Here is a 12,043-nt window from a genome sequence, read left to right as displayed (position 1 = left end):
CTGAGTGACCTGGACCCCTCCCTGTTCAAGCCTCCAGATGAGAATGCAACCCTGGCCGACACCTTGACTACAATCTTGCACAGGCGCCCTGCTAAGTCATGCCTGCACTCCCAGTGCACAGACACTGCGAGATCATAGATATTCATTGTGTTAAGCTGCTAAGTTTGTGGCAATTTGTTTACAGTAACAGAAACTAGTCCAGGGAGGAGAGGAAAAAGGAGAGAGGAGAAGGAGGACCACTGGAAGCTAGCCTGAAGAACCCAATCTCAGGACAGCAGGGAAGCTTCTTTCGCCTTGAGTGGCAGCCACAGTCCAAAAGTTTTAGCTAAGAGCCGATCTGCATGTGTTTTTAGGCACAGCCCCTACAGATGTGGGCAGAGTTACAACTAAACAAGGCTACTTTTCACACTTGAAGGGTAAGCAACTTTTCCCAACGATACATGCCCAAGGGCTGTCCTTTCTCTGTGACTTCTCTCTTGGCATGAGTTGGTCGTTGCCAGCAACAACACTCAGTCTAATGCCATATAACTGGCCTCCTGCCTCCTCAGTCTGCTGAGCTCCCAGGCAATACCCCTGGGCACGTCCCTTAAAGCCCAAAGCAAAGCTGCCCTCCTGGACCAACCCTCTCCTCCCAGCACATGGCCATGGCATTAAAAACCCCACCACCTAGTGCTAAAACCAGAACCAGCCCTCTCCAGAGTCTGATCCTTTGCTTTCTCAAGCCCAATTAGAGTTGGCAGGATGAAACCAACCTCATGTTGCTTTTTAAAATCTTTTTATTTTTTATTTTTTGGAAATATTTTCAGAGAAATCCACAAAAAAGGTACCAACAGAGAAGGGGCAAGATGAGAGAATGTGAGAGCCAGAAAGACAGTAGGAGGTCTGAAGCGGGGCAGAGAGCCCCTCCCAAACCACCAGCATCTTCTTCTAGCCTTGGCCAAAATCTTTCTTTTCAGAGGATCAACATGAGATTGCTATGTGGGTGATCTTATCAGGAAAAGGGAGCTGGTGCCCACACTCTCTGAGCACCAGCCAAATAAATTCTCAACATATGGGACAGAAATATCGTATTTCTCTTAGAGATTACAGTGTTCCATTCCCCTTGTTCTACTCGACCCCGCCTGGGTCTCCATGGTGACTCATCCATCCCCGGCGTAAAATCTGCTCTTACCCACAACCTGGATGATCTGAGCCAGGAGGACACCGTCCGTCACATCTTGCTGGAGATCCTTAATGAGACGTTTGTGGCCTGATTTGGCTAGATAGTGATTGGCCCAGTCAGTGTAGATCTGCAAAAGAGCAAAGAAGCAACTTTAGGAAGCTAGTCGGACCCCATCTGGTCTGAGGCAGCTGCTGGGGCCTGCGCAGCAGCCCCCCGTCCCACTGGTGAGCTGTCCAGGGCCAGCCAGCGCCATTAACATTCAGGGCATTGTGCCGAGGGGGCATTCAGCAGCCATAGCTGGGCTTTCGCCTATTGAGAGATCTGCTGTCAAGGCTCAGGGAAAAGCTAAAGAAAGCTTCAAAACACGCAGCGGCCTGAATGGGACAGGGGACACGGAACTAAACAGTCTGCGCCAGACGCTTTGAGAGGCTGAGGCTCTCAATGCAAGCGAGGCCTCTCCCACCCCACTGCTGCCATCCGGCCCCGTCCAATCTTTTCCTCTTTATTGAGAAAACGTATGGGGAGGTTACCACCCAATAGGCATCTTTTAATGGGCCGTTTCTGGGTATGAAGGGCTATTGAGTTAACCGAGTTCTCAGGAGCCTGGGTCCCTTGTAAAAAAAAGCCAAGTACGAAAACACAGAGCCCCTCAATTACTCTTGTGTGAGTGGAGTTATTGATGGCCTTGCAGTAATCTCAAATTTAATCGGTGTAATTGAAAAGCCTGGCATCATGTTCACTGTCGGGATTCTGTGAACAAAACCCAGCAACTTCTAACATATCTGAACACAGCATTGGTGTACACCACACCCTGAAAGGCAGAGGCTGGGTCGCCCATGAGATCAGGAGCGCAGACCCCTTGGCGGCCATACACAGACCTGCTCCTCTTGGTCACACAATCAGCACAAAAGGATGTTTTCTTCCAAACAGGCCAACAAGCATGAAAAAAACTCTCATTGAAAACTTTCCTAACTGACATAAGCCAAATGCAAACACAATTTAAACCCTCCTCACCAATTCTGGGTGCTAAGCTCCATGCATGGATTTCTGAGCTGGTGGAGGGACATGTAGACCCCATTTATCAGCACTTTTCCTCCCCCAGAGTGGTACAAGTAAATGACTACTCAAAAAAGATAACTATCCTACCTCAACTGGGTCATTGATTAGCACCAGCAGTTCACAGACTAACCCATATGGTGTCTGCATCCACATCATAAAGGTTATGATGGTATCTCCAGCAGCCAGCCTGTAGACCTCCTGTGACTAAAGAGCAGCAGGAGCCCTGCCCTCACTGGGACTCTCACCCTCCATAGCATTCTTCAGAACATCCTGACCAGAGTAATCTCACACAATGGGGCCCCTCCTTGTCTCTCAGGGCCCCTGGGATGGGATCTGTCAGTCAGGGCCTGATCTTGCAAAGCAGAGAGGGGGCACCTCTGACTGTTCCACCTGGGGCTGTGAGAGTATCATCCCCAAAAGGAAAAGGCAAGGTAGGACTGCACTTTCTATCTCCTCAAAACCTGAGGACAGGTTAGCCCTGCCCACCCCACCCTGACCTGGAAGCCCAGTCTTCCACTGCAGAGAACCACAAGTGCACTGCACACTGCAGTGTGGTGCTATTTCACACCTCGGACCACCCTTAAATCCTCCTTACTTTCCTTCCCTATGACTTCCAAGTTGTCAGAGATTAAAAATCTAATCGAGCAAAAGATCATTTTCAACTTTGTAAGCACCGAGAAAGCTAAGGAAATGGTGTGCCATCTTGGTCATCACAGTGGCCAATCTGAAAAGTCAAGGATCATTAAATGAAATTGGTAACAGGGCGAGAGGGAGGGAGAAAAACATTGAAAGGCAAAAGGCCAGACCTGTGTCCAAGTCATGCAGATAGCTGGTACACCAGGGAGAACTTTTAATGTTCCACAGCAGGCAGAAATGGCTCTGCCAAAGAAATGAATCTCTCTACCTCAAGCTGTTTAAAACAAGAGCTCTTCTTCTCTCAGCTTTAATCCACCGACACACCGCTGCCAACTTAATCTCCCCGAGCACAGCTCTCATCTGATCGCCTGCTCAAAAGATCATCAACGACTCCCCACTTCCCTCTGAATTAAATTTCTCAGCGATCGCACTGAGATCCAGCGATCACACTGAGATCCAAGGAAGTTGTATTATCCCCTGCTCTTTCCCAGACCATGTCTGACCCTTTTGCAGAGGAGGCAGTGCGTGTGGAGTTAAGAGCGTGGGCTTTAGAATCAACCAAGTCAAGTAGGCTCCTGGCCCTGGGCAAATGAATTTCTATTCGCTTTGCTTATACCTCCGTTTCATCCTCCATAAAATGGAGCTTATGCCAAATATATTAGAAAACAGGGACTGGCACATTGGGACCTGGCCAGACCCAGCTGACATGTTTATAAACAAAGTTCTACTGGTATGGTCACACCATGTGTTGTCCATGGCTGCTTTCACGCTACAGTGCAGAGTTGAAAAGTGGTGACAGAGAGACCTTTTGGCCCACAAAGCCTCAAATATTTACTATCCAGCTTTTTACAGGAAAAAAAAAATTGCCACTCACTCTGTGTTACAGCCACTGAAGGAGATATAGCCTCACATACCAAGTGCTCAGTGGTAATGATTATGCTGACCCTTAGGAAGATGACAAACCTCGCACTTCCCAGTCTCCAAACACATGTCAGCCCTCCCACCTGAGTGCCTCCACCTGGGGCCACCCTGCAAGGCCCAATCCAATGCCAGTCCCCAGCCTCCCTCCCATGAGGTCCCTCTTGATTTCCTGATTGCATCCTGAGCTGCATATGATGCAGAGTGTAGAGAACTTGAACACTGGAACCACCTGTGCACCCTCACCATCATATTTTGGAAGAGACTGTGTCTTGCACATCTTTGCTCCCTCACGGGGGACGAGGGGGGGAAGGGCGGGGGGACGGGGGTGCGGGCACCGGCAGCAGGTCAGTAAGTGATTGCCCGGTTGAGCTGAACAGAAAGAAAAAGGGCGAATCCTTGGGAAATTTATTACATTTGAGACTTAAATAATGCGTTCTCGCAGTGAATCCTCAAACCATGATCTCAAGTCTTTATCGATTGAAAAGAGCAAGGAAGAGAGAAAATAAATCACTCTATAGCTCAGGCTCATTAATCAGGATCCATCCAACAAGAATCATTAATTATCTGGAGTTTCCCCTCCCCTCCGTCCTCTCCAGCTCTCCTTTTTGCATAAGTGAGTCACAAGAAAACACCCAAATTTATTTTAAAAACCAATTTCACAGGCCATGCTAAGAAGCAATGACATGAGTCAGCCCCATCTACGTCACTTGCTGTTTCAGTAGTTCATGAAATGAATACCATTCTCCCAAGGGGCACCCTTGGAAAATAAACCCACAATATCCCCAGGCATCAAAACAGACTCCCTCGGGGGATTGCACAACTCAGCAAAAATGGAGCTGGGTACGCACAAAAGATTTTAAGCAGCAGCTAAACTAAAGCATGCAGGCTTCCTGTCTAAGCCTCAGACATTCAGAATCCGCTTCTCCAGAGCTGTCTCTTCCCCAGAGTTCTGGAGCCTTGAGGGCTGCTATTACTTTAACCCTGAGTCCTCTGATCCTTGATCTGTGAACTTTCAGTAGACATGAACAGCAAAAAGAACCACACAAGAGGAAAGAACAAAACCACCATCCCCACTCCCAGCTCCAAATCATCAAATCATTCTAGAGAAATGAGTCTAGAGAAAAGCTCTAGAATCATTTTGCCCTAGCATCTGAGGCGTCTTTCTCATTGCTTTCCCACTCTGATCCCTCCACCTCCCTGAGCTTAGCTCTCTCTCCACCCCCAGGCTGCTGTCAAAGGCTCAAAGAAATAAAAGGGGGAAGGTGATGGCAGCTGAAGAGTGAATTTGTTTTGATTCACTTATTACCCCTGACAGAATTACCAGGAGCGTGCCAGTCATTTGTTTGCTTATAATGCCACATCCTTCCATATCACCTAGGCTGAAATCAAAGAGGGAAAATTTTGACAGATCAACTGAAGTGAAGAACTTGATTATTAGCTGTAACAAGAAAACAGAATAATTGCACGGTGTTAAACCAATGAGGATAATACGTTTATACTGCAATTAGCCTTCAAGTGAAGTGTGTGGGGGGTGAGAGGAGGGGTGACATTCTATGTAAGGAACCCAAGAAAAATGCCACAAAACAAATGCCCCAAAAGTTGGTGCCCTAAGGACTCAACTATCAATCCAGACCCACATGCTGGACAGCCTGATGGGTCCGGAAGGCAGTGGTAGCGTTAGGATAGCGGCTCCGGGAGAAGGGTGAAATGTATCTCTTGGAAGGAAATGCCAGTGTGAAGAGAAAGTGAGCCAGTCATTCAGCATCAGAGGTGCTTTCCGGCCAAGCAGTTGTAAAGGGAACACTACTGTTTGGCCTCCATTCAAGAGGTTTTGCTCTAACTTTGGCCACATCATCAACATATTTCCATGACTGAGCAGTATGTGATTAAATGGTTTAGATCTGCTTGTTCTGAAGTACAAAAATAATACCGAAACAATAGCATACTGCAGGGGTCCTCAAACTTTTTAAACAGGGGGCCAGTTCACTGTCCCTCAGACTGTTAGAGGGCCGGACTATAGTTTTAAAAAAAAACTATGAACAAATTCCTATGCGCACTGTGGGCCCGGGACGAGTCGGCTGCTAAGCAGGACAGGCAGCGGCACCTGGCGGGCCGGATAAATGTCCTCGGCAGGCCGCATGTGGCCCGAGGGCCGTAGTTTGAGGACCCCTGGAAGTGTTTACCCAGAACCTGAATACCACTAAGAGTGATTATCTAATTATTCACAATTTTATGAAAATCAAAATGCACCATTTGTTATCAAGGGTAAAGCTGGTAACATGTTCACATCTGCACCCCCAGCATCTAGCAAGGAGTGTGCTACCTACCCCACAGGTGCAGACACATGGCCACATAACCTTTAAACGGCATGGGGTGGTGGGCGGGGCCTCAAATTAGCTGGTGGCTTTTCCCCCTGGCCCTGGTTTCTCAGAAGAGTCCCATTCTGCCCAATGTACTTAGTGCCACCACATGCCCACCTCGGAGGGCAATGATTCTCCTTCCATCCCAACGTTGCCATCTCCCGATACATGACTGTGGTCATTTGTGCTTTTCCATAAATCCCCATAATCATAAGGGCAGTGTATTTGGAGTCTTGGGAGCTGATGTGGACAAGGACTGAGATCTGGCTCTGACTCTTACCAGCTGGGTGAGTCATGTTCTGGCTGGGGGTTGGGGTCACTCACCTGTGCGACAGTGATCAACAGGGTTGTTTTATGGATTAAATGAGAGCATATATGTAAGTGGTTAACAGTGTCTGGCACACAGTGTTAAATAAATGATGCTTATTCATATGCCAATTAATAAACTCTAGGCTATCTAAATTCTGGGGAATAAGTTATTCTAGACTGTTGAGAGTTTACACTTCTGAGAGCCACACATTTTTATTCCATTGGGAATCTTTCCCAAATGGATTATCATGATCCCTGCTTTTTAAATGAACCCAGTTTCACGTTTTCCTTGATGACCCACAGACATCGCTATGAATAATAGTGTTTGATGTATATAGGATGCCCTTGGGGCCTGCTGAGTTGCTGGGCCTTCTGTAAAAGACGCCAGTTCCTTTCAAACTGGGTGTAAAGTCAGAGAAAGTACTGTTCAAGTAAGAAGCTTAATGGGATTTTGTGGCACCCCTTTGAGCTGCCCCAGGTTCAGGAGAGAAGACTTTTGGCTCTCAGCTGGTCTCCAGGCAGGTAAGTCAGCTGGAAAGCTGGGCTCCAGGAGCACCAAGGTGTGACTGGGTTGTGTGTTCCTACCTGAGCACATGTGGAATGGTACCACCAGCCCTCCCTCTCGGCATACGTTTTGTAATACAGTTAAGGTTTTGTAATATGGCTAACGTGAACTTATTTATACCAAGGAGTATACATCTCTGCCTGGACCCAGAAGACAGTACATAGCAGCGGGAAGGGAGGAACCCACTGCTGTTTCCTCCCTTGTTATCTCCAGTAATCTACTAATCCACAGCCACCAGAGATACTCCCTGATACCTGCCCACTTGTGTGCATACATAGCAAGTGACTAGAGGGAAGGGCAAGGGCTTATCGCTAACCTGGATTTCCATCATGTTCCACATCCTGGCACCATCCTTACTCCTGCTTTACCCATGAATATCAAGCCAAGATCCACTGCTTAGAGCCGCATGCCCACCTTGGTGCTTTACGCAGGCACTGCCTGAGCAGCTGCCTGCACTGGTTCTGCTCTTGCTGCAGTCTTATGTAGTGACTTCAAATGTCTGTGGTGACTTCAGAGAACACCTTCTAGTCAGACCACTTTGGTTTCAATCATGTCCTCATCTGTAAAATGGATCAACTGCCTATTCTGGTTATTGTGAGACAGTCAATCTAACAATGCGGGACACGTAGTAAGGGCTCAGTATGTGAGCTATGATGATGATTCCCATGAAGACGATGACATTCAATGCAAGCACTTTGCAAACAATGGATTCCTTTAGTTCTCACTACTCAGTTGGGAAAAGATGTTATTTCCCCCTTTTAACAAATGAGGAAATTGAGGCTCTGAGGGGTGACATGATTCTCCCAATGTCACGTGACAAGTATGCTGGGTTGGAAAGAAGTCACTAGCTCCTAATGATGACACACTGCTGCTGAGAGGCCAGTACGGGAACACCAACCATCGAAGGTCAAGTGCCACAGCAGTGTGGGAAAAGCAGCAGGAGAGGGCAAGGCTTACTCACAGTAGCCAATACAGTGTCACCCTGTCCTGCCCCTGGGAACAGAGTGGCTGCTTGTCACTCAGGGCTAACAGATCCAAGAGGCGAGCTGACACTTTCCCATGTCACCAAAGCACAAAGCAAACATAACTTCACAACAGTGTCACAAAGCTAAAAATGTCAATAGGACACGAGTTACGGTTGCAGGACTGTATCCAAACAGGGAAACACTCAGGAGTAAAGTCCCTCAGTTCCAGTCTGAAGTGGGGCAAGGCCAGCCTGAGACCCTTGCATTGAATGCTGGGCGGGCCTGGGAACAGCCCACAGCCACACAATGGCGGCATTGTCTGTCAGGGACAGGAACAAGCAGCAGGTGGGTGTGCACAACAACTCCAGAGGTTTTGAAACTGTGCCTTTAGGAAAATAAGCCAGGCTGGTGAATGTGCTGGGAGGGACTGGTGAGATCTTAAGGATGAGCACGTAGGCGCCTGCTTACTCCATACCTTGGGTTAACCCACTTTCAGTGCCTACGATCGCCCCTTTTCTGCACTCAGTTCTCCTGGGACAAGCATTACTCTGCACCGCACTTCATAGTAAACACAATACTTTCCCATTCACTTCCTCACTTTGTCACCTATGCATGAGGGATAGGTGCTTCTGTAGAGGGCCTACTGTGTGCCAGAAGTTTACACCTGTGACCTCATCTATAATCTCTCCCTGCTGGAGTGACAGCTCCAGGAAGAAAGGAATTCTTAATCTGTTTTATTCATTTAAGTTTTCCAAACAATGAATACAGTGCCTGGCACATAGTAGTTGCTCACTAAATATCTATTAAATAAATGAACGATCATCCCCACGTTTTATATACTGGAAAACAGAGGCTCTGAAAGGTGCACAGGGTCCCAGAGCTAAGAACAGGGACCGCTCCCTTGGCCCCAGGCAGCCTGTCCGGAGTGCTCACAATGGCAGAGTTGCAGCCAGTTCTCCTGGGGCCTCCCTGGAGGATCAAAAAAGGGCAGGTGAGGATGAAGATGAAACTGCTCCTGCTTGCTTCCAAATAAAGTGGGGCCCCTCAGCAGTGCTTCCTCTCACCCGCTCCAACCCTAGAAGTGAGATCGTAACAACTTTCAACCGCAGGCCTAGCAGCTCCAAGAAAACCAAGTGTCAGAGCCCACTTGGAATTTTTTAAGTATTTTCTGGCCCTTCCTGTGTTCATTGGTCACTAATTTGGCATGCTCTCCTTCCAAGTGCTTCCTCTACGGCTGTGGTGGGGGTTGGGCCCTTCCCTGCAGGTCTGGGGGCAGCTGCTGAGCACTTTCACAGTAAGCACCCCAAAACCCACAGGAGCTTCTGGCAGGGCAGCCACACCTAAGGGGATGGTGACAACCTGGGCAATAATACAGGCCTTTTTCCAGTCTGCTTCTTAACTGACCTTTTACGTATTGGCCTCTATTTGGTCTTCCAAATCTCCACAGCTCCCCTCATCTGCACACTGACTCCAGGTAAAGAGATGCCAGCAACTGTGCCTCTCGATCACTCCCATCCAGCCCAACTGCATTGGCTTAGCTTTCCAGGCACAAGCTCTTCCCCAGCCAGGACCCCGGAGTACTGGGTAAACTTCAGCAGGTTGCTTAACCTCTCTGAGTCTCAGCTTCCTCTCCAGGGGATTGTTGGACAGGTAGAGGGAAATACCAGAGCTAAAGAACCCCACACATATTTGGGCACAGAGTATGCCAAGGTTTGTAACCTTGGGAAAACCAACCTTCTGAGCCTCAGCTTCTACATCTTTAAAATGGGATGATGATCTATTATTCCATTGTCTACTAGTATTGAGGGCTATTGTATCTAATGTTTGCAAAGCTGCTTAATACAGTGCCCAGCACATGTTTAATGTTAAATGTTAGTTCCTTTTTCTGCCTTTTCTCCATGTCCCCAACCCACGAATCTCTCAAGTCCACCTCTCATACCATGGGCTCCAGGCTGCATTATGATTCAGCCCTACTGGTGGGTTTTCTGGCCTGGCATGTCCTCCCTCATCTCATCCACTTAGCAGCACATTGCCTTCTCCTAAAAACCAACCCGGACTGCCAGGCTCCTCTCCCTCCTCTGAAACCCTAGTGCACTTACGATTAAGCAACCCTGTGTGTCTGGCTCCCCAGCCGCTGTGCCTTTGCCCATGCTGTCTTCTCTGCAGCCAGTACCCTCTCTACCCCACCACCTGGCAAACGCCTACTCAGTGTCTTAAAACCCAGTCAAGTGTCAATCCCTGAAAAGCCATTCCCAACCCACTTTCTCATTCCCAACACAGAATTATCTGTTCCTTCTTCTTGGCTCCAAAAGCACTTTGCACATGCCTTTATCATGGCTATTATACCTACCTACTCACATCTCTCTCAATGAGGAGCTTCTCAAGAGTAGAGAACAAGTTTTATACATCTCTGAAACATTAGTAAAATGAAGCACACTAGAAGCATTAGAAAAGTGAAGAAAGGTGCACAGGGTCACAGAGCAATGTCTGACTCATGGCAGGGGCTCAATAAACAAGCACTTACTTGCACCCCTATGTTCATAGCAGCGGAATTTACAACAGCTAAGAACTGGAAACAGCCCAAGTGCCCTTCAGTAGATGAGTGGATAAAAAAGCTGTGGTACATTTACCTCATAGAATACTATAAGGCAGTGAAAAAAGAAGGATCTCTTACCCTTTGAGGCAGCATAGAGGGACCTGGAGAGTATTATGCTAAGTGAAATAAGCCAGTCAGAGAAAGACAAGTACCACATGACCTTGTGGAATCTAATGAACACAATAAACTGATGAACAAAATAGATCCAGAGACATAGATGCATGGAACAGACTGTTGAATCTCAGAGGGAAGGTGGGGGAGGTGGGTGGGAGGGAAGAGATTAACCAAAGAACTTGTATGCATATATGCATAACCCATGGACACAGACAATACTCTGGTGAAGGCCTGGGGCATAATAGGGGTGTGTGAGTGGGGGCCAGAAGGGGTCAATGGGGGGAAAAAGGGACATATGTAATATTTTCAGCAATAAAAATTCAAAAATAACAAAAAAGAAAAAAACAAGCACTTATTGACTTATTGGAGGATGAATGGATGGACAGAAAATGAAGGAACAGATGGATGGAGGGGAGGAGGGAGGAATAGACTAATCAATGTTCAGGCAGATGGACATATGGATGAGTGGGTGGAAGAAAAGTAGATGAATGCTTAAATGGGGAGATGGCTGGCCAAATGGATGAATGAATGGATGGGATGGATGAATGAATCTGTTCCCTTCACTGTCTCGAAATCACAAAAGTTGATGTACCTTTTAGATCAGTCAGAGCACAAGGCACAGAACAGGAACTGATAGGCAACACTCCGCTGTGAGAATTCCCAGCGGCAGCATAGCAGGGCCCATCTGACAGTGAACGCTCAAGTTCTATTTAAAAAGATGGGCACACGTAACTAGAGCAGGCAGGTACTGGCTCAGGTGTCCATTGTTAAACTTACAGGAAATTTCCAAGCGGGTTGTTAAGCACAGCCATTATTTACAAAGACATATCAGAAAGAGCAATTAAGAAAATCTAATTTACAACTGCATCAAAAAGATTAAAATATCAAAGGCGGGTTTTTCTTCTCTGGACAGCTGTTTCCTAGTTGTCCAATTCTGCATTATCAGATTGGTCTAAAATTATCCCGAATATTCTCTGGAAGGATTAATACAGTCTGTATGATTAGATATTTCTGATTCTCTACCATGTTCCTTATGGAGGTGTTTCTGAATCCCAAAGGACCAATTCATCCCCAATTACAATTACAGCGTTTCAGTGACAGAACCTCTGGTGATCTGGTACAGCCCTGACTTTACAGCTGAAGAAAGAGAGGTCCATTGAAAAATGTAACATTAAATTACTATTATGTTATTGCCGAACCAAAATATATTTAACACAACATAGGCACTCTATGGGCCTAAAATAAAATATATAGGCCACAATAAAACCTAATTAAAAATGAAGCAAATAATAATGTAGCCTTTTTGTATGCTAAAGCTGAACTTAGCAAATTGAATATTCTAAAAAACATTTGCTT

The 12,043-nt window shown here is 47.0% G+C and overlaps 1 protein-coding gene across 5 annotated transcripts in view; it reads right to left on the bottom strand.

Annotated features, from left to right (window-relative positions):
- NAV2 (neuron navigator 2) overlaps window positions 1–12,043 on the bottom strand; it is a 695,198-nt gene that overhangs the window by 245,427 nt on the left and 437,728 nt on the right. For all 5 annotated transcript variants that reach the window (XR_013958993.1, XM_080640408.1, XM_080640409.1 and 2 more), the window contains one exon: window positions 1,172–1,289. Coding sequence is in view for 4 of the 5 variants with exons in the window: in XM_080640408.1 (XP_080496534.1) it covers window positions 1,172–1,289 (118 nt within the window). In the remaining variant the exon portion in view is untranslated. The remainder of the gene's footprint in view (window positions 1–1,171; window positions 1,290–12,043) is intronic.

The sequence above is a fragment of the Plecotus auritus genome (genome assembly GCF_963455305.1).
Source record: "Plecotus auritus genome assembly, chromosome: 9".
In the NCBI taxonomy this organism is placed as follows: Eukaryota; Metazoa; Chordata; class Mammalia; order Chiroptera; family Vespertilionidae; genus Plecotus; species Plecotus auritus.
This window is presented reverse-complemented; position numbering and strand designations above follow the sequence as displayed.